Source organism: Ambystoma mexicanum, chromosome 13 (genome assembly GCF_040938575.1).
Source record: "Ambystoma mexicanum isolate Mex_15411 chromosome 13, UKY_AmexF1_1, whole genome shotgun sequence".
In the NCBI taxonomy this organism is placed as follows: Eukaryota; Metazoa; Chordata; class Amphibia; order Caudata; family Ambystomatidae; genus Ambystoma; species Ambystoma mexicanum.
The window spans coordinates 620,265,584-620,286,384 of record NC_090938.1 but is presented as its reverse complement, the minus strand read 5'-3'; the positions used below and the strand labels follow the sequence as shown (position 1 = coordinate 620,286,384).

The following is a 20,801-nucleotide window of genomic DNA, read 5'->3' as shown; positions in this document are numbered from 1 at the left end:
ATTGAAAGACTGCAACGCCTAGACAAGTTCCAGCAGTATGTGCAAAAAACCGGGGGAGATAGGAATATCTGGTCACTGGAAGGTAATTCCCCTAATACCTTAGGCCATATAGTTGAACAAATAGTACTCACGTCAGGTTGTGAAACAACGGCCCAGGTAGAGGCAGAGAAGGCAGGAGCTAACTGTCTTTCAGAACAAGGAATTAACACACAAAATCCATCAGAGAACTCTAAACTAGGCAGTTTTATGATGAGAGTCTACCAAGGAGAGGCCTATCTATCCAACGGTGTAATCAATCCAGAGTTAAAAATGAGTTTACTTAACACAAGGTCCTTAAACAATCACACCCAATGCATACATGACTACATCATTGAGGAAAATATTGACATTTTATGTCTGACGGAAATGTGGCTTCAGGATTCAAGTGGACCCACTATTGACACTGCAGTACCCGAAGATTTTACTATTTTTTGTAAGCACAGAGAACTAGGACTAGGCAGAGGGGTAGCAATTATAGCAAGAAACAATATACACCTGTTTCCCTCACCTATCCAAGGTCAGGGTTGTAATGTGAGCAACATGGCAGTGAAAGGAGTCGCCCAGGCATTCCTGCACTCGTGCTAAGGTGATTGAATCGGCAGCATAACACTGAGTAGAAGGCATTAACTGCCCGTGTTGCTCACATTGCACTACCCAAGTCAATTAATCGGGTCCGTGGTGCTCCTCCACTATAATAGAATTTTGTAGAATCCATTCTCCTGGCACCTGAGGAAATAAAGAAAGAAAAATATCTTGAGCACGTAACTACTCACCTGCGCATTTCCCATGAAAATATAGCAGTACTTCTTGAAGTGGGACTTGGTCATGCACGACCTTGTGCTCTGGCTCTGAATAGACTATCGCCAGAAATTGTTTAAATGTGACTACATCCCGAGTAAATTACCACATCTATTACTACTTTGTCAAACATTAATTACTCACTAACATCCCCAGGGGTGAAAAAGAATCACAGTTTGATACTGAAGAAATCGCTGTCCTGAAGATGGCCCTAAACTTTTGAGTTAAAAGACACTAGCGATAGTGTCTAATGCATTATAACAGGCCGAAGCATGCAAACAATCTAAGATACCCACAGAAAAAACTCTGGGTTTTCTCTTTTGAAACTAAATGCTAACTAAGTTTCGTGGTTTGAAACGAAATGATCTAGTATTAGTGCTGTTTCATTTTACTCCCCTTGTTGTTGTTTTTTAAGTGTTGTGGTTTGGTGCATTGTATATTGTGTTTCCATTTGTGGACCTTGTTTTAGTCTATATTTTTATCTGTGTAAATCATGACAAAATAATGAAGTCTAAACATCTGTTCATGTTACATCCTAAAGAATTTATTGTACTTTAAGTAGTGAAAATTCACTAAATCATTGTTTTGTATAAGTACAGTTTGTACTCTACCACATCTTACGTGTGTAATATGGGTCATTGGAAACATATTTGTTTAGTTTGCAAGCATTATCACTCTAATTGTACGGTGGCGTAAAGATGGGTAAACAGTCTCGCTGTTGTATATATCCTTGTTGATTCTAGTTCCCTTTGAGCACTGATCCCCCATTAACAAAAAAGTGCGAACTTACCTGATCGAGGTAAAACTTGTCATTAAACAGACTCCCTTTGCCAAACTATTGAGTTGTCATTATTGACTTGATGCGAGAGTACTAATCTGCATCCCCATTCATCTCAAGGGTGCTGCTACTCATCTTAAAGTGCTGTTTGGGACACACCCAGTCCTATGGGCCGGCTAGGGTCCCTACTGCACAGAACCCAAAAGGTAAAGCCCACCTGTCATTTTTGGATGATGTATTTTTCCTCCTCCTTCAGCTTCCATAACCCATACCTCTCAACTTCTGGTCCTATCAGCAGCAAATGGGCGTCTTGGTGGGTGGTGAAGGGAGAGTGCTAGCCAATCATTACTGTGGGAATTATGATAATGTAGGAGTGTCATCAGCCCTACAAGGGGTCAATTTTGTATCAGAATGGGGCTTTCCACTTTATTCCTGGAGGTAGTCTACTGCCGGACTCTTGCGAGGAACAACTAGCAGAGAGGCCTTAATCCTTGCATTGGATACAGTGACAGGCAAATCTAGAAACTAGCGGGGACCCCCATCAGATGAGCAGAGGAAGTCTGGCTGCAGGAGGAAATCCTTGACTGAAGCCCTTGACCAGATCCGTGCTGTCTCAGAGGAGTCCTGCTGTTTCTGTGGATGCCACATAACCAAGGCCTCACATGTAAGTAGATATATTCCAAAGCCATCAAAGGTGTGGGGGGTGGAAACTGCCAGCCTTAATCTTCATCTTGCATAGCGGGTAGGGGAGTGGTACTAGGAAGACTCTTGGCACATTTTATTAAATCAAAATAAAATGAATTCCACTTTAGCGAACCATCCTATCCATTTAAATTGAATTATGTTGGGAACAGCCTGCCTTAATCCTATCCATTAAACATTGAGGGGTGGGGGGTTGTGTTGATCCTTAGCGCATTGAATTTTAGTTAAATCAATGAATTCCCATATAGAACATCACGGGATGAGTGTTGTTAGAGTTCGGAACTAACAAAGTTCATGCCCAGTGTGTTAGAGCCGGTATAGACAATAAAGACTTGGTTGACTGTTCATCTGAAACCCTGACTCCCATCCAGAAGGGGGGTCCTGAATCCCAAAAGAATTAATCCTAAACGCTCCCTTTCAAGAGAATGGGGAACGGGTAAAATCAAATTTCCCATTGATTCCCTTGCATCCAAACCCAGAATCTCCAAACCCTGCATTTCCTTGGAGAACAAACTGTGCGGAATGAATTTTCCCATTCATTCCCAGTGATTCCAAAGCCAGAATTACAAAGCCTTACATTTTCCAACGATTTTCCCATTGAGTTCCCTTTTCCCAACCTTGCTTTTCAAATAAAAGCCAAAACGATTTTCCCATTGAGTTTTTTTCTCAAAACATTGCCTTTCTCCAAATAGAGCCAAAACAAAGTTTCAATTGTATTGTGAATGTTTTCTACTGGTTAATTTGCAATTACATCTGATGTAAGTTGTGACTGCATACTTTAAAATGTTGTTTTGATAACAGAAAGTAATTTGGAGTTGCGATATGATGCAGTGCCACAGTGCTGGTGGTTGAGGTTTTTGGTTGCTATTCCGTTTTGTCAAACCATATATATATATATATATATATATATATATATATATATATATATATATATATATATATATATATATATATATTATTACTATACACCAGCCTGGTTCCTAGCTTATTAGTGGTGCATGGGGTATTTGTTGGGGGTGGTGTGAAATAAGTGGGAGGCCTCACTAAAGTTGAATCTGTATTTGCGCTTTGGGTGTGCGCCACCTTGCTTGGGGGGGAAAGGGACTGCCTGAGTTGAGAGTGACTGCCTGATTAATCGCAACATTATGAATACTAACATTTATTGCAGTTACAGGAAACAGTTTATATTTAAAAAACCTTTTATTCTTTTTAGCTGCTGGATCATCTGCCCATGGTCACACCCACTTAGGAGCACTTGGCTACGCTCAGATTGCAATTGTAATTGGTTATTTATAAAGCGCTTAATGCCCAGAGGTTTCTAAGCGTGGACCCGGGGATCGAACCTGTGTTGCTCTGTGTCGTCTTGCTTCCAAGACAAGCGTATTGCCCCTGAGCTATCCTCCCAAGACGATGTGCGGGAAAGCCATCTTCTGGTGGTGGTGCATTTCTTACAGGTTGCTTTCACTCGCTTAACTTATGCAGGGCTGCTAGGTACACTTTCCTCCTACTGGTCCCTTTTGCCACTTGCACGCACAGTGCTGTGAGCGCGAAGCATCCTGATCCTCGCCCTACACCATTTCACACTGTGTGCGCCTCCCTTTTCTATATCTTCTAAATCAGTCCCACAGATGAGGTAAACATGATGCTTGGAAATGCTCAAAGTTCTGTGTGTTATTCTCCATTTAGAAATTCTGTAGAATATCCCCTAGGGACTAGGAATGGGCATCCAGGAGGTAGGCATAGCACATTGCGGCACCTCGTGATGCACAGTATCCTCAGGGCATGTGGTTACTGCTCCACAAATCACGCACGGCAGCTTTGCGTGCCCAAGATGGTGACCTCAACACAGTACCAAAACACCCACCTGTGAGTGTGGAGGCATCGCAGCACTGTTTGGTGATCTCGCACCCAGTGGCGGTCGGGTCAGGAGGCTCCTTGGAGTCGGGAGACGAGGCCCTCAGGGGTTCCTTGCTCAGAAGGTATGCAGGTGGTGTCCTGGCTGCGGCGTCCTGAGCAGAACCGGAGGCAGCCAGCTTGGCTGACTTCAGCGGGTAGAGCAGGCTGCCATGCGCAGACAACTGTGCCAAGCCCTGGTCCGGCAGGCAGTGCAGGACGCCCGGTTGGGCTTCCGACCGGCTCTCCTTAATGTACCTGAGAACGAAAGAAAAAGATATAATGAATAGCCAACCTTAGAACATACAACATGGCAACATTGCAAGCTTTTGAGTCAAGGGTTACCCAACTGGAAGATACCCAGCGTTCAAGCTCAAGGGCTTGGACACCTTCTTGGTTCAAGTGCTACATAGATGCATACATAACATCAAGAGGATCCAATGAATTACCAGGCTGCATTGCATACTGGGTGCCCCTTAAATGTATAAACTGTCCTTCCGAATAATAAAGTTAAGATAACAGCCACTAGCTCCCCAATGACAGGCGAGCCAGAACCTAGAATGACTTATTGGAATTCATCACCGGGACAACACAAAAACCAGTCAGTGGAGTAACTTTGCTGAAAATGTTGGGGGGGGGAACATGACATCTAAATGAAAGGGGCCCCTGCCAAATGAGTGCAACAAATTGGTGTTCCACGAAAATTGGGGGGACAAACACCCTTGTCATCCCCCCTAAAATTACACCCATGGAACCAGACACCCTTATCTCTGCACACTGTACTGCATTAGGACATGCTTCTGCTGATAAAAATACAAAAGCATAATATTATACAAAACTGAAGCACCCGCATATATGTATAGCCATAAACACGGGAGACTTTGCTTAGCAGCAGTATTCTCTAAATGCGGGTGGGAAGAGTATTGCCGTAAGGTAGGGTGTTGTATACAGGACCGGTTTCCATACAGGTAGGGGTACTGATACAGGAACAGTGCCTCATATAACTGGTTGAGGATATATGGAAAGAAATTTCAGCAAAGTTTGACAGACTTAAATAGGCAACAGTTTTACAAACAGGTGACTGTGCTTATGGTCTCCCATTGTTTTCACGACAGTAATTACTTCAAAGTAATGTACTTCAAAGTCATTACTTTGAAATCACTTCAAGAAATACATTTAGTTGTGCGTTAAGGGGTAAAAAGTGGGTGTAGGGGGGTTTGGGGTAGGAGTAGCAGCGAAGGGGAAGGGGATGCACGCCCCCCGCCCCGAATTAAAACAAAAAAAACAAAAACATTTAAAGTGAAATTTCGAAGTAATTACTTCCAGGTAATTAGACGTTAGATATGCTAAGATAGTAGGGGGCTGCAGAGGGGTTTAAGGAGCCTGTGTTGACCAGAGACCCTGTATAAAACAGAGCTGTGAGTAGCCCCAGGAGGGGGCTGCCAAGGAAGGCATCTGATGTTCGTTTGTTTTTTTAGAATAGGAGTCGACTTAAAAAGGATAGGTTCATTAAGACTTTCTGTCCAATTTGGAGGAATGGTATGGCTTTCACCCCCGCTGTGGGGGGCGGCCATGGCCAGCAACGGCCCGCCAGTCCAAGCCAAGGTACCCCTGAGGGAAGTAAGGGCCTCAGTGATGGCAGTAGACTGTTCCTGGTCATGCCCTGCGCCCCCCACAGTAGGAGTAAAAGCCATTTGCACCCTGGGGTTTATCTGGAGTGCAAATGTTTGTTTGTTCTTCTTCTGGAGACTGGCACAAGCAACGCCAATATCCAGATGAAGAAGACAAAAAAAATAAAGAAACCAAGATGGCTGCCGCCATAGGGAAAGGGGAGTAAGTCCCTTTTCCATTTATATGGCAGCGGCCAGAGCTGGAGGTGCGCCAGACCGCAGCATAAAGCTCCACTACTGCAGGTAAGTGGGGAGGGGGGAGAGAAGAGGTGCGGTTTGGTTTGGTGTGGGGGCGTTATTGGGAGAGGAGGCAACAGGGAGAGGCTCCCTATTGCCTCCCCATATTCAAAAAGAAGAAAAAAATTGTCTCACCCGGGGAAGGGCCTCGGGTGGCGGTAAAACAGTGAACTGAGAATGTATATTCTCACCCGCTGTTCCAGTGACCTGATTGGCTCAGCGCTCTTCCCTGGGTGCAAATGTGTTGTAGCTTAGCGTTAGCCTAGAGACGAAATGACCATTAACGATTTGAATAAGAACTTTCCGTTTGCCTTTGTCCTCTGACTTTTGTTGTGAGAACATGGTGCCCTTCGAGGGACGCAGACTCATAAGAGTAGGATAAAGACTTCAGCTGAAGTATTCCAACACCCCGAGTGAGATGCATGGGACGAAAGACACACCGTCCCCACCCTTGACACCGATGTATGTCTTTACTTCTTCTATATTCACTTAAGTCACATTTGCCTCTTCATACCTTTACTTCTTCTGTCTTACTCATTACAGGGCGGAACCCCCTGCAGCCCCCTTCTTTTCTGACCTATATCCTTCCCCTTAGCCCTTACTTGACCCCAACCCTAACCTTACAGCTAACCTCACCATATCCATTACCACCTTGACAATGTGAAGATGAAGACGACGTAAAGGTAAGAAGCCAACGCACGAAGAAGTACATGTCTGGCGAAGGGAATGTAGAAGAGGTTTTATGTGAAGTAAAGGGGGGATGCTCCTCGACACTAGTTTATTCAGTATTTCTTCATTATGGCGGGCATCTTTTGCTAGTACTGGTGGGCGTTCATGCAACCTATGACCTTGTATAGTCGGCCTCATAAAATGTTGTTGAAACACATTAGTGTTGTACGCTCTCTCGTTGCGCAACATCCCCACAGGGGGAGTTTGCATGGAAACAATTTACCACAACAGAGTGATTTAGAGAACCGTTTCAACACGGTTGATTGTGTTCCCATGGGAACAATTTCCCCAAAAAGTATTTCTTTTTTTTTCCACTGGAACAATTTCCCCTTTTTGTAGAGGTGATATGATATGATAGGTTATTTATAACGCGCTTAATACCCGTATGTTTTTAAGCACAGACCGGGGATCAAACCTCTGTTGCTCCGTGTCGTTTTGCTTCCAAAGCGAGCACGTTGCCCCTGAGCTATCCTCCCGAGACTATGGAAAGAGCTTTCCCGGGAGTTGTGTGTGTTTATTTGGAGCCACTGCCCCCACACAAGCGGGTGTGAATAAGGGCAGATTTTACTGGAATAGTTGCCATCGATGTGACTATTCGTAATTTAAAGCGTTAACATTTTTTTTAATTTTTTTATAAAAGGTGTATGTGCTTATATGAGAACCATTTTCCCTAAAGGGTTGTGTTACATGGTGAGAGTTTCCATGTGGCTGGATTCCCATAGGAACAGCTTTCTAGGATCTTTGTTATACGTGTTCCTCTTTAGGTGAAGCCCACGCTGTGTACAGAAGGCGAGTCGCTGACGTATTTAAACACAGAGTACATAATGCAATGCCTCGGCTCGAACAGTGCTTTGCGTCCCGCGAAAAATGGAGCTGCGGTTGAGTGGTCAAGTTGTGGCCTGCGGGCGGCTTCCCCACCTTGAATGCAGTCCTGGTTTCATGCTGGCTTCTCAAATATCGTCTAGGCTCTAGAGGGCTCCAGAAGACAGCGTAGCTTTCAAATGCACACGCTGTACTATCCATTTGGCATATGTTTCCTTCAGTTTCATCATGGATGCCAAAAAGAAAAGGCAGTTATGCTGCCTACCAACGAGAGACAAGCTAAGGTAGGGTGGCAAACTGTCCCGTATTTTGCGGGATTTTCCCGTAATTGGGGGCTCTGTCCCGCAGTTTGCCGAGAGGCTCTGGGAGAGGCGGGTTGCCCCGACTTGCTCTGTTGTAGCACAGTTAGGCATGCTGGGGGCTGGGGCCGGTCGCTGCAGGCCACAGCTAATTGCTGGCCATCCATCCACGTCTCACAGATTAGCTGCCACTTGCCAGCCACTGTTGTTCCGATTGGCGGGAAATGTATGTATATGACCCGCTCCTATAATAGGAGCCTGGAGGGGGTCACATACATACATTTCGCACAAATCGGAATAACAGTGGCTGGCAAGTGGCACCCTAAATAAGAGTCCTATTGCCAGAGGCGTTGCTGGGGGGAGCTTAGGGGGCTGTAACCCCAGGTCTTTTGGTTGTAGCCCCCCCCCCCCCCGGATAGAACCAAAAGGCTAGCTGGACCCGAGTCCCGGCAGTCCTGACAGCATAGCCCAGAACTTTTCCAGACCTAGCAACACCCCTGCCTATTGCATTGCATTGCACCCACAGCTGCTGACGTGACAGGCCTGCTGTGCAGATGCACTATAAATGCGTCGCCTGGAGTCCCGCTTCAATGGAAGGTGATCCACCTCCCATTAAAGCGGGACTCCAGGTGACGCACGTATAGTGCATCTCCGCAGCAGGCCTGTCACGTCAGCAGTTGCGGCTTTGCGGGTGTAATGCATTGATTCTGCCCGGTACTCTGCGGTAGTGCACAGAGCCAGTTCTCTCGCGAGCCATTGAACGTTGATGGGAAGTGATAGCGATATCTGTTGACTCCAGCATTAGTCCCAAGGGTGCAAATTAACCACAGAATAAATATTTAAAATGCAAACGAAAACATCCTCCCCGGGCCTGAGAAACAGCTCTGGGAAGGTGCTTTTCGCTGCGTAGAACAGATCAGGCAAAGCCAGGTGTTAAGAGCCATTAAAAAATTGTTAGAATTACAAAAGGGGTGGGCCAAACGTGAATGACGCTGTGAGATCATCACCACCTTATGGGCAAATGTCCTGCAAAAGGGTCTCAAAAAGTTGGCCATCCTAAACTAAGGGCGCAAGTATTGGGTGACCAGACGTCCCGGTTTTGGCGGGACTGTGTTTTTGTTCCCATTGGAGACTGCAGTGGTCCCGGGTTTTTTGTAGTAGGTCTACATAGCTGGCAGACAGGAATGCACAATCTCGCACAGAAGAAATGTGCATTTTAGAACTTAACATAATGTTCGTTTGTGATAAATTAATTATAATATGTGTTTCTTTGAACAGGAACACTCAAACCCCCTTCTCCTCCAAACGCTACTGAAGTGTGGCGCCTTGACAGCCACTTTCAAGAGTTAGTCCTACTTTTATGTTAGTTGAACTGTCCCGTTTTTTTTTTTTACTTTTTACATCTGGTCACCCTACGCAAGTACTCAGTGGTCACTGACAAACCACAGGGAGACCAACCCAGGGGCCACAAACAAATTCAGGTCTGAGCCTGATCTCACCCAACCCGTACAGCATCTGAGCGACCACCTTATTTCCAGACCACCACCAAACTCCCGGCAAGACGTGCGTGAGTTCTTTCCACTTGTACACTCTTGCATAGCTCATGCATCTGCTGTGAATGCCTGTGTGTACCTTGAAGATCACAGGTCCCAATCTTGGAATGGCCTAGCACACTTCTATCCTCAGGTACTATTAAGAGTTAAGGCCCTTGTACTCCTTTTCCACTGACATACACCCCCTTCTAGTGTAAGGTTACCCGATCATCCACTGTCATTGGGAACACCAAGGCCGAGTCCTCAGCTTTCATATCTCCATCAATTGCATTCTGGGAGATGTAGTCTTGCGTCACGTCAATTGAATAAAATTGACTCAAGACAAACTAAAGTAAATACGAAGACCAGAGCAGGGGTATGGTGGCCCCAGAACATGAGTCTTACACTAGTGCAATAGGTGAGATGTGCGAAGGCCTCACGCTATCTTATCCCCCCCACGCCTCCTCCCCTACACCCATTTGCAGTGGTGCCAATAGACCATTAGGGATGGCAATAGACCGTTCAATGTCCCAGAAGTCAAAGGCGTGTGTTTGGAACATTTTAGCTTTTAACAAACATTTGAAAAAAATCTTGAAAACAGAGGTTTTCACAAAATATGTTCAAATTAGTTTGCAAATAGTTTAATACTTAGTCCTGTTTAAATAACATTACCCTTTCCTGCCCTTTCTCTCATATCTTCTTGTACATATTCCACACTTTGCCCATCGTCTTCTTTATGTATAACTAGCTGGGGTACCCGGCATCTCCCGTGTCCTGATCGAGTGGTGTCTCATGTGCCCTGGTGGATGTTGCTCTTGTCCTTGTCGGAAAGTCTTGCTTCAGTTTGCTCTGGTGTCTCATGTGCCCTGGTGGATGTTGCTCTTGTCGGAAAGTCTTGCTTCAGTTTGCTCTGGTGTCTCATGTGCCCTGGAGGATGTTGCTCTTGTCCTTCTTGTCGGTAAGTCTTGCCTGAGTTTGCTCTGGTGTCTCATGTGCCCTGGTGGATGTTGCTCTTGTCCTCTTGTCGGTAAGTCTTGCCCGAGTTTGCTCTGGTGTCTCATGTGCCCTGGTGGATGTTGCTCTTGTCGGAAAGTCTTGCTTCAGTTTGCTCTGGTGTCTCATGTGCCCTGGAGGATGTTGCTCTTGTCCTTCTTGTCGGTAAGTCTTGCCTGAGTTTTCTCTGGTGTCTCATGTGCCCTGGAGGATGTTGCTCTTGTCGGAAAGTCTTGCTTCAGTTTGCTCTGGCATCTCATTTTCCCTGGAGGATTTTGCTCTTGTCCTCTTGTCGGTAAGTCTTGCCTGAGTTTTCTCTTCAGTCTCATGTGACGTGGAGGATGTTGCTCTTGTCCTCTTGTCTGCAAGTAGTGCTGCTGTTTGTTGTGATTGAGAAGCTCTTGAGATTGATTTTCACTTTGCATCAGATGGAGATTTTCCAAGTGATGTTTGTTTTTTGTGCGGCATGTCTCAGTCACTTAATAGATTCAGCACATTTGAGAAAATGCCCAAGAAAGATTGATTGATTGTGCTCTCTTCTTGTGAATTAACTTAACTGTAACCCTGCCATTTTCCATATTTGGAGTGGCGTGATAAAACAAAATGTAATTCTTTTTAAAAAATAAATATTCCCTTTGTTTGTTTTGTATGTTTGTTTATTTGGTAAAGCGCACCAAACCCTTGGGCAGCTGGGCGCAGCAGACACAAAGGATACTTGAAGCTTGGTTACAACATGTAAAAGGTACAGTGGATATATTCAGGAAGACAGTGCATACATAAATGGTACAGATGACGAATTTGATGAATACAGTACATTTATAACCTACATCAGCGGAAAGGCAACTGCATTAGGTAAAGGATATCATACATGGCCAGGTACACTGATGTGCGGCAGTTGGATAGTTAAATGTCATTTGACCGTAGCCAGTTTAGCACGTTGTGTCTGAATCTAGGGTATGACTGTTCGGATCTGAGGGCTTGTGGCAGGGCATTCCAGGATAGTGCCGCTTCAATTGGGAAACTGGCTCCGCCAGATTCATTAGTTTAAATCTAGAAATTTCTAGGCAATGTGTGTTAGATGATCTAGTAAGTCGGGTCGAGGTTTTTCTAGTCTTTCTCTCAGAGAGAAACTGGGGTGCCGCATTGTTCATGCATTTGAAGGTAAAAGATACAGTTTTGAGAAGGATCCCGTCACTGATGTTTAGCCAGTGGTGATCTCTTCTAATGTTGGAAATGTGTTCTCTGCTCGGTTTGTTCAGGGCTGCTCTTAAGGCGTTGTTTTTAAGTGTTTGCATTTTGTCCAAGATATATTTGTTAGCTCCTATGTAAAGGGCGTTGCAGTAGTCTAGTTTAGACATTATTAGTGCATTGGCTAGCATAATGCAGTTGGCTCTAGATAGGAAGGGTCTGCAAGCCCTGATGAGTTTACAGGTATTGGCGGTCGAAGATGCCATGGCATTAACTTGTTTTTTTAGTGTTAGAGTGGAGTCGAGGTACAATCCTAGAGTTTTTACCTCGTTACTGCTTTAATTGTGTTACCGTCAATATTAAATGTGGCGTAGCTGGGGCTGAGTTTTTTTTAGGTTAGCATCAGAGTCCAGAATCAAGATCTCAGTTTTGTCGTCATTCAGGCAGAGGCCATGTGATGCCATCCATGCCTGTATGAGGAGGTATATCTAGTTTACCAAGGCCGTGTCTTTGTCAAAATTGCCCAAAAGGGGTATGAGGATCTGGGTATCATCTGCATAATTAGTGTAGGTGACAGCGAGTCTGTCCAATTTGTGGAATAAGGGCTTGGTAAAGATGTTATACATTGTAGGTGAGACGCATGATCCCTGTGGGACACCACAGGTGGTTTGGATCGGGTCTTCAGCTGCTGAGGGGGAGAAGACTCATCGTACGATTAGCTAGGAAGGATTGGACCCAGGCTATGGCATCACTTGAGAAATGGGCGGCTGAAGCCAGGTGTTTGCATAAGACTACATGAATCACAAGGTCGAAGGCTGCCGATAAGTCAAGGAGGAGTAATATAGCTGTTTTACCTTTATCCTTAAGCTCGTCGATTTGGGTCTTCAGATCAATGAGTGCCGTTTCCGTGCCATGTTGTGGTCTGAATCCAGATAGGCGGGAGCCTAATAAGTGGTTAGCTTCAAGGTGGTTCTGAATTTGAAGATATGCTACTTTCAATTATTTTTAAATGAAAGGGGACCATGGTAATGGGTCTGTAATTCATCAGGATAGAGGGATCTAAGGTCTGTTTCTTCAGCAACGGTAGAACCCAAGATTCTTTAAGGTTATTTGGGACAGTGTTGGACTTGAAGGAGGTGTTAATTAATTTTGAGATGAACGGCGCTAGGTCCCTAGCAGCGTCCTTAATTAATTGTGCCAGGGAACTGTCACCCTGGCAGCTTGAGGGCTTCAGAGATAGTATGACTTTCTCCGTTTCCAGAGTGGAGATTTTAGAGAATCTGAAGGGCCTATCGGTACTAGTAGTTTCAGTAGGTACGGTGGGATGCAGCTCGGTGGAGTGCAGGGACGTTTTTTTGTTGGCGATTTTAGTCTGGATGGTTGCTATTTTGTTGGAGAGGGCATTCTGGAAGCTCATGCACCATTGCTGGTCTTTGGGACATTGTCGGTAGGTGGGATGGGGGTCTCCATTTCCCAGAGGATAGTAAATAGCTCCTTGGTGTTGGAGTTGGCCTTGGATATTCTGCCACTAAATGTGTTCCTTTTAGTGCTCATTATTTCTTTTTTGTACATGTTGGCAAAGTTAGTTAGCTGGACTTTGTTCTCAGCCGTTGGTGAATGTCGCTATAAGGCTTGTAGTTTTATTTTTTGGAGTCTTAATTCTTTAAGGTGGGTGTGAACCAGTCATTAAGGTGGGCCTTCTGTTTGCTTTTGCAGAGTTTGACCGGGGCAATGATGGTAAGGGCCTTAGTCATGGTATTGTTGAAGATCTCTACCAGTGAATTCGAATTTGGGTCTGAGTTGCTGGTAAGAGTGTTGAGGGGGGGGAGAATGTGAGGAAGTAATTTGTCAGCTGTTATGTTTTTTCTACCTATGGTAGGAAGGGGTGGGGGGGTGCCATATCTAAAATGTTTGGCTTTTGAGGCTCTATTGAGGAAGAGAAGCTAATTAAATGGTGGTCGGCCCGTGGTTGTGGGTTATTTTAGTGATAGTAACCATGCAGTTTAGGTCAGCAACCCAGTCTAGAGTTCTCCCTTTAATGTGGTAGGGTCAAGAACTTTTTGGGTGAGACCTTTAAAACGGCTTTAATAAACAGTTTCGAACTGTATACAATAGTAATACATTTTAAACGAATAACCACCATATAGAAAATTTTACTTCGACACCTTTTCAAATTTTGCCTCCTTCTAGTACCTACTGTAGTGAATCGGAGTGAAAATCAGTAAATGAGGGTATCTACGGAGTACATTTTTTGCATCCAAACGGACTACAATCTTGCCCCAGATAAATGAGGAATCCATGCAACATTTGGTAGCAGTGGGTTCAACGGTGTGAATTTGTATAGCCGGACAAACATACACACACACACACACACACACACATTTTCTTTTTTGCATATAAGATTTTTGCATCCAAACATAGACTATGATCTTGCCCCAGACAAAAGAGGAATCCATGCAAAATTTGGTAGACATGTGTTCAACGGTGTGGATTTGTATAGCCGGACAAACATACACACACATACATAATCAGCTTTATATATAAAGATAACAGGTGGACGATGCTCTACATTGCCCCCTAAAAGGTGGACGAAGCTCTACATCGCCCCCCTGCAGCCATCCAGACCTTTGCCATTTCTTTTCCTGTGGTGATAAAGCCTTTCTCCTCCTTACTAAAACATCCTGTTGGATTATTGTAGCAAGGGGGGACTCTCGCTCTCCCCTTTCAAACACCTGACAAATTACTGACATTATTTAGAAATCTGGCTCCTTAGTAAGCAAACGTTTATTATCAGGTTACATATTTCAAACTTTCATTTTCTTTTTTCTCCCCCCCAATGTTTAGTTTCAGACACTACTTAATAAAACAGTTTCCAGAGGAGGGGCTCTTTTCGTCTGCTTCTACGCTTTCAGGTTTTTATGCAGGTAAAAGAAAGGGGGAAGTAGAGGACTACCACTGAACTAAAAGCAAGCATTGGCAATGCTAACAGTTTGGGCTTGTGTGTAGGCATGGGAAGGGCTACTGACAGTCACTGCCATAGTGGTATTACCTGGCCATCCATGATAGCAGATGCAAAAGGTAGGCACCAGGTAATATTATCCCCATAAATAATGTCGCTATACATATAGTCGCCGGGAAATGGCATAGGCGACATTATTTATGGGGTAAATGGGAGCAGGGGTTGCAGGGTTGTCCCCCGCTCCCTTTAAAAAAATATGGGAGTTGCAGGGGTGTCCTCCACAGGTTGCATATGGTAATTACGCTGCAAAAAAGGGACCATTCTTGTATGGCAACATTTTTGTGGGGATATTATCACATGGAACCAAATGGTACGAGTAGCTTGGCATCTTATAGCAGCAGGGCATGGCACATGCTTAATACTCATTAACAGGCCAAAACAGTTGGCTTTGCCAATGCATGTTTTTAACTGGACTTCAATGAAGGAAACGCATAGTGCTTATAAATCGAGTGGCTGAAGGCAGAGCTGGTTAAAACATTTTAATTACATCAGTGGCGCTTCTAGCTCCCCGGCCTTATCTGCAGCAGGAAGTGCACCTTTCACTACCTGCCTCTGGGGGAGCACTGCTGCAATCCTGAGTGTGACAAAGCTTCCCAGGGGAACGCCAGGCCCTTCTAGTCTGCCCACGCCACTCAAGCTGACAGGTGAAGGTTCAAAGGAGAGATATCAATGGACAAATGCAAGACCACGTCCCACGTCCTACTGAAAAATAGTGGGGCACAAAGAGGGCACTACAGCAGAGCTCCATTGGCATACAGTGAGGCCCAGGCTGTAACTCCCTGCTGACATACGAGGGATGTTGAGAGACGTGCTCTTCAAAACCGCAGTCCTGCTGGGAAATAAAGGAGCCCTTCAACAACTGCACATCGACATGCACTGCACACACTAATGGAGGGGCCTGCTCTAAAACCTATGGACATCCTGGAACATGGCGAGGGATGTTACTGGGCTGAGGGAGGGACATGCTCCAACTCCTCATTGAAATCGAGGCACCGTGATGGGCCTACTCACACATTTTTTAACATATATTTAGCACAGTGTTGTTTACCTACTCCAACTCCCTGTTGAAATAGGAGGCACTGTGATAGTCGTACTCACATGCCCTTTAGCATATATTTAGCACAGTGTTGTTTACCTACTCCGACTCCCTGTTGAAATAGGAGGCACTGTGATAGTCGTACTCACATGCCCTTTAGCATATATTTAGTACAGTGTTGTTTACCTACTCCGACTCCCTGTTGAAATAGGAGGCACTGTGATAGTCGTACTCACATGCCCTTTAGCATATATTTAGTACAGTGTTGTTTACCTACTCCGACTCCCTGTTGAAATAGAAGGCACTGTGATAGTCGTACTCACATGCCCTTTAGCATATATTTAGCACGGTGTGGTGCGTGTTAACCTACTTTATGCACATTGCGGGTCCTGCATTAACACTCCATTGACTTATATTAGGGACAGGAAGGGATCTTCAACTGAAAACTGACAATGCACCGAAATGTATCCTAGTGCTATATTAAGGGGTAAAGTCGAGGGTACATGCGGGTGGAAGGAGTCCCCCCACTTTTTTCAGAGGGTGGCCTCAGTCCCCCCCAGCTAAAATGAGAAACATTGGATGTCCCCTTTGAACTTATGAATTAAAGCCAACCTCGGAGATTGAACCACAGTCGTCAGGCTTGCAGGCCAGACACTTCACAACCGCAGTATATAACCTCATGAAAGACAACAAACAACTAAAGGTGAAATGTCCCATTTCGGTACTGCAAGTTCCACAGAAAACATTTTTAGTGGTTCTTGGATATTAAAACATGCACACCTTTTAACGTTTTCAAAAACCCTATTAGAAGAAAATATCCCCTCTTGGTTTTCTGTGTGTGTTAATTTTCTGAAAGGCAAATGCCATTCGTCCTGTGCAATTTGGGTGGTTATGCAAAGCCAATTTAATAAAATGTGAATGTTTCACCTTGATATGCAAATTTCTAGCGATGTCACTTCCCATCGAGTTTGTTGATGAGTACCCCCACTTTAATTTTTAGGACTTGACCCCTGGCTATATCAGCACCCAGAAGAGAGGTGCAGCCAATCGGGGGGCATGGAAAGTTGGCATAATCTGTTCTACGGTGGTATTTTCAATGCTGGAAACCACACGGTATACAACCTTTTAAATGCTGGAAAAAGTGCGCTGTACAACATTGTGGTTGTAGGCTTGCCAACGAGCTTAAATTAAAGAAACATTTCAAGAAACAGAACTGGAATGGAAATCTTACAGAACACTCAGAATTACAACAAACAACTTTACTAAGAGATAAAACAAGAGCACATTCAATTTATATTAAAGGGCACTTGTTGAGAAGTGCAAAGAATTCATTCTGAAGAAAATAGTCTGAACAATACTCCCACTGAGGAAAGTGAAATGCTACATTGGTACAAGGAAGCATAAAACACAAAAATCCTGAAGAAGCACACACACTAGTCTGAAACACGTGTAAGTATTGTATTCATGAAACGTGCTTTCAATTGTTGCAATGTGGATAAACATTATTTGTAAAAACACTTACAGCTAACTCTTACCCAGGGAAACCCCTGTATCCCGGGGGGAGGAATTTACTGTGATTACTATGAACACAAAGGGACTTTAAAAATGGTATATTCTTTTGTTTGTTCCATACAAATAAATAAATTACATGCACTATAATTGCTTGTAACGTATTGCAAATGTTTTAATAACCCTGAGAGAGAGGATATGTGACAGCTTGCTCTAGAGAGGGTCTACGGCAGATGAAATCCCAGTGACCAATCAGATGGGCTCCAAAGCCATTGTCAGGGGTAGAACAATAAAGTATGATATGATATGGCATTTATAACGCCCCTATACACAAGTGTTTCAAGGTGCAACGAGGCAAGGAAGGGGGAACAGAGGGAAGACAGAGACAACAATCTTACTAGGCCAGGTGACATTCAGATCGCGCAAGTGCAGGGGGGCTGGGGGAAAGAGCGGGAGGGAAGGTGGAAGGGGCAGTGAAGTACATAGGATAACAGTAAAATAAATAAGACAATAAATAAAAGTGCAGCCAGAGGTGGCAAGTGCAAGGGTAAGTGCAGACATCGGGTGTCAAGTGCTGGTAGAGGGCTGCAGGGATATAGAAAAAGACCCTGAGTCCAAGGGTTACCGGGGGCAGTGCAGGAGTGCAACTAGCGGGGAGTGCACTTGGGCCCGAGATCAGAGGGTAGCCAGGTAACCAGTGAAGCTTTAGCCAGGAGTTCAGCAGGGGACAGGAGGAGAGAAAGCAGAAGCAAAGAGGAAGGGCATGAGGTGCTTCCAGAACCAGAGATGGTTCTCCTCAAGTTTCAGAGAGGCAGGGAGGCTGTTCCAGAGGATTCGGTAATTTTTTTTTTTTTTTGGGTCGGGTCAGATGCAGAGTCAGAAATAGAAAATGGCCTACACCACCAAATTACCGAAAATAGATACTACTTAATGTCCTACTGACTAAATGTTCGTCTGACATTTTGTAGTATCTATTTGGTGGTGTAGGCCATTTTCTATTTCTGACTCTGCATCTGACCCGACGCAAAAATAAAAAAAAAATATGCTGCGGGGGCTGCCCCCCCGGAACAACCTGCTCACTATACTGTAGAGTATAGTGAGCGGGGGTTGTGGGGGACACCCCCTCAGCTGACCCGACCAAAAAATAAAAAGGCTGCAGGGGGTCCCCCGCAACACCCCGCTCACTATACTATAAAGTATAGTAATCAGGGGTTGCGGGAGACACCCCTGCAGCGGACCCAAAAAAAAAAAGAACAAAAAAAAAAAAAAAAAAAAAGGACCCTGTGGCGCCGGTTCCCGATCACAGAAGTGAAAGGGAACTGCTGTTGCAGGGACCAACGAGACTGAACGAAAGGTAAGTATAGTGGTGGGGCGGGTGGGACAGTGGTTAGGATTTCTTTAGATTTGGGGATATTTTACCTTGAATGACCGAAATGGGAAATGTATGAACAATTTTGCATTACATGCATTTCTCATTCGGTCATATCCGTCGCAGTTATTTCTGCCGCGGTAAAACAACCCCAATTCATTCCAGAGGGACAGAGGGAGGCCCCAGACACAAAGGGATCTACCACCAACTTCTTGCTTGGAGAAGCGACTGACCCTGAGGGAGTTGGAGGTGGATGAGCGAAGAGCCCGAGAAGGAAGATATTTAGGAAGAGAGAGTTGAAGGTAGTGAGGTCCCATGCCCCAGAAGGCCTTGTGGACAATGCAGAGGGTTTTGAACTTAATCCTCACAGCCACTGGGAGCCAGTGCAGAGATTTCAGTTCTGGAGAGATACGATCCCTGGGCTTGAGGCCAAGGGCAAGTCTCGCAGTCCTGTTTTGGATGAGGTGCAGAGGGCGGAGAGTAGAGGCAGGCATATTTAGAAGGCGGAGTTCGGTCAGAGTTCAGTCTGCGGCAGATGCTGGTGCGGTTGGTTGTTGTGAGGAGCTGCAGCTACACTTTGCGACCTGGAGGTCCTGTGTTTTGAACCACTATTCCTTTAAGAAAAAGAAGCCCTACTGCCCTTAAAAACTCGCCAGAAGCGCGGAGCGCGCACGGAGTTCGGGCAGAGTTCAGTCTGCGGCAGTCCGTGGCTGAACGCTGCTGAGGCTGAAATTGAGGCCGACCACCGATGACTTGCCGGAGAGAAGGTAAGAAAGGTGACATCATGGCAGAGCTAGGGCCCCTGACCCGTGCCATGACCAGACTAACATTGCAAGCCAACGGAAAGTTGGACTCACTGAGAGTGGAAGGCACCCAGTCCTTATGTCTGGATGAGCTTGGGCCAATGGAAGCGGTTGTCTCTTTAGAATCCAATTTGTTGACCGATACTTCCTTTCAGAGAGACTGTATGATTAAAGAGGGGTCGTCAGATGGATTCTCAGAGCGTCATGAATGGGACCAGCAGAAGCTGTGTGGGTTATATACTGAGGGCAAAATACCTCCTAACCTAAGTTCGAGCTTCACCCGCTCTACAAATCCATCAAGCCCACACTCGCTATCTAAACCACCGATGTCCGGCAGTATTAACAGTACTTTTTGTAATCCTTGCACCTCGATATTACGGGGTCTGTCTTCAGCACCCGAACTAGCGAGTGATCCCACAGTGCTACCATTAGACTTGGAAGCGGGTGCAACTCCTCCGTCGAATGCACTACTTACACAGTCAGCGACAGATTTGCCCCTGGCAGCACTGCCTGACCCTGTGGCCGGCCAGGAGGAAATCCTGCCCGCTGAAGCTAGTGTAACCACTATAATCAGTGATCACACCGAATTGAAGAGAAACGCCCTTGCCCCCGTCATAAATGCCTCTTCTCATGCGATTGAGGAAATAAGGGAAAGGCCGATGTACGAGTGCGACGTGACGGACCTCGAACTCATCGAGCACGAGAGAGAAATGGTGCTGGTCTCCATTGAGACTTCAGTGCTTGAACCCAAGAACCCTGTGAATAACCGCGATATCCAACAACTTGAGGCGGAAATGAGAAGCGAATACACCGACCTTGAGAGAGAGAGAGACCTGGTCGATTTTCGACCAAAGATATCTCAGACAACCCGAAAATCAAGTCAAGATCAAGTGCAGAAATTGCGAAAAATTTGAACAAAGCCAAAGCAATCCGGAAAGAGAGATGTGCTATTGCTGAGTTGCAAAACTCCTCCGCAAACTCCCCTGCATGCAACACAAATTCGACTCAGGTGTTAGATCTAGCAGGGCGTGAAGCTAGACTCACGGAACGCCTGAAAGTCGACTTCGAAACAATGAAGGAACGTTTGTCTATAGGCTCCTTAAGAACTGAAATTGAGCCTTTTGACAATCATAACATGAAATCACGCCCTGTCGGCCCTTACAATGCCACAATGGTTTCTCCTCTACAATTGTTTCATCATGCGCCAGGAGAGGTGCAGAGAAATGCGGATGAAGTCTCAAGCTATCACAAAAGCAGACTCTCACGGCTTGAGACCCTAGGGGGGGGACAGCGTCTACAGTAACTACCAAAATTCACAGACAAAGTCTGTATCTACCTGTTCGACCCCGAGAACCCCGACAAATCTCAACCCCATGATTAATAAA

General features: G+C 45.3%; 1 protein-coding gene across 2 annotated transcripts in view; it reads right to left on the bottom strand.

Annotated features, from left to right (window-relative positions):
- HAP1 (huntingtin associated protein 1) overlaps positions 1-20,801 on the bottom strand; it is a 252,919-nt gene that overhangs the window by 193,575 nt on the left and 38,543 nt on the right. For both annotated transcript variants that reach the window (XM_069634511.1, XM_069634508.1), the window contains exon 2: positions 4,182-4,468. In XM_069634511.1, the coding sequence (XP_069490612.1) occupies positions 4,182-4,468 (287 nt within the window). The remainder of the gene's footprint in view (positions 1-4,181; positions 4,469-20,801) is intronic.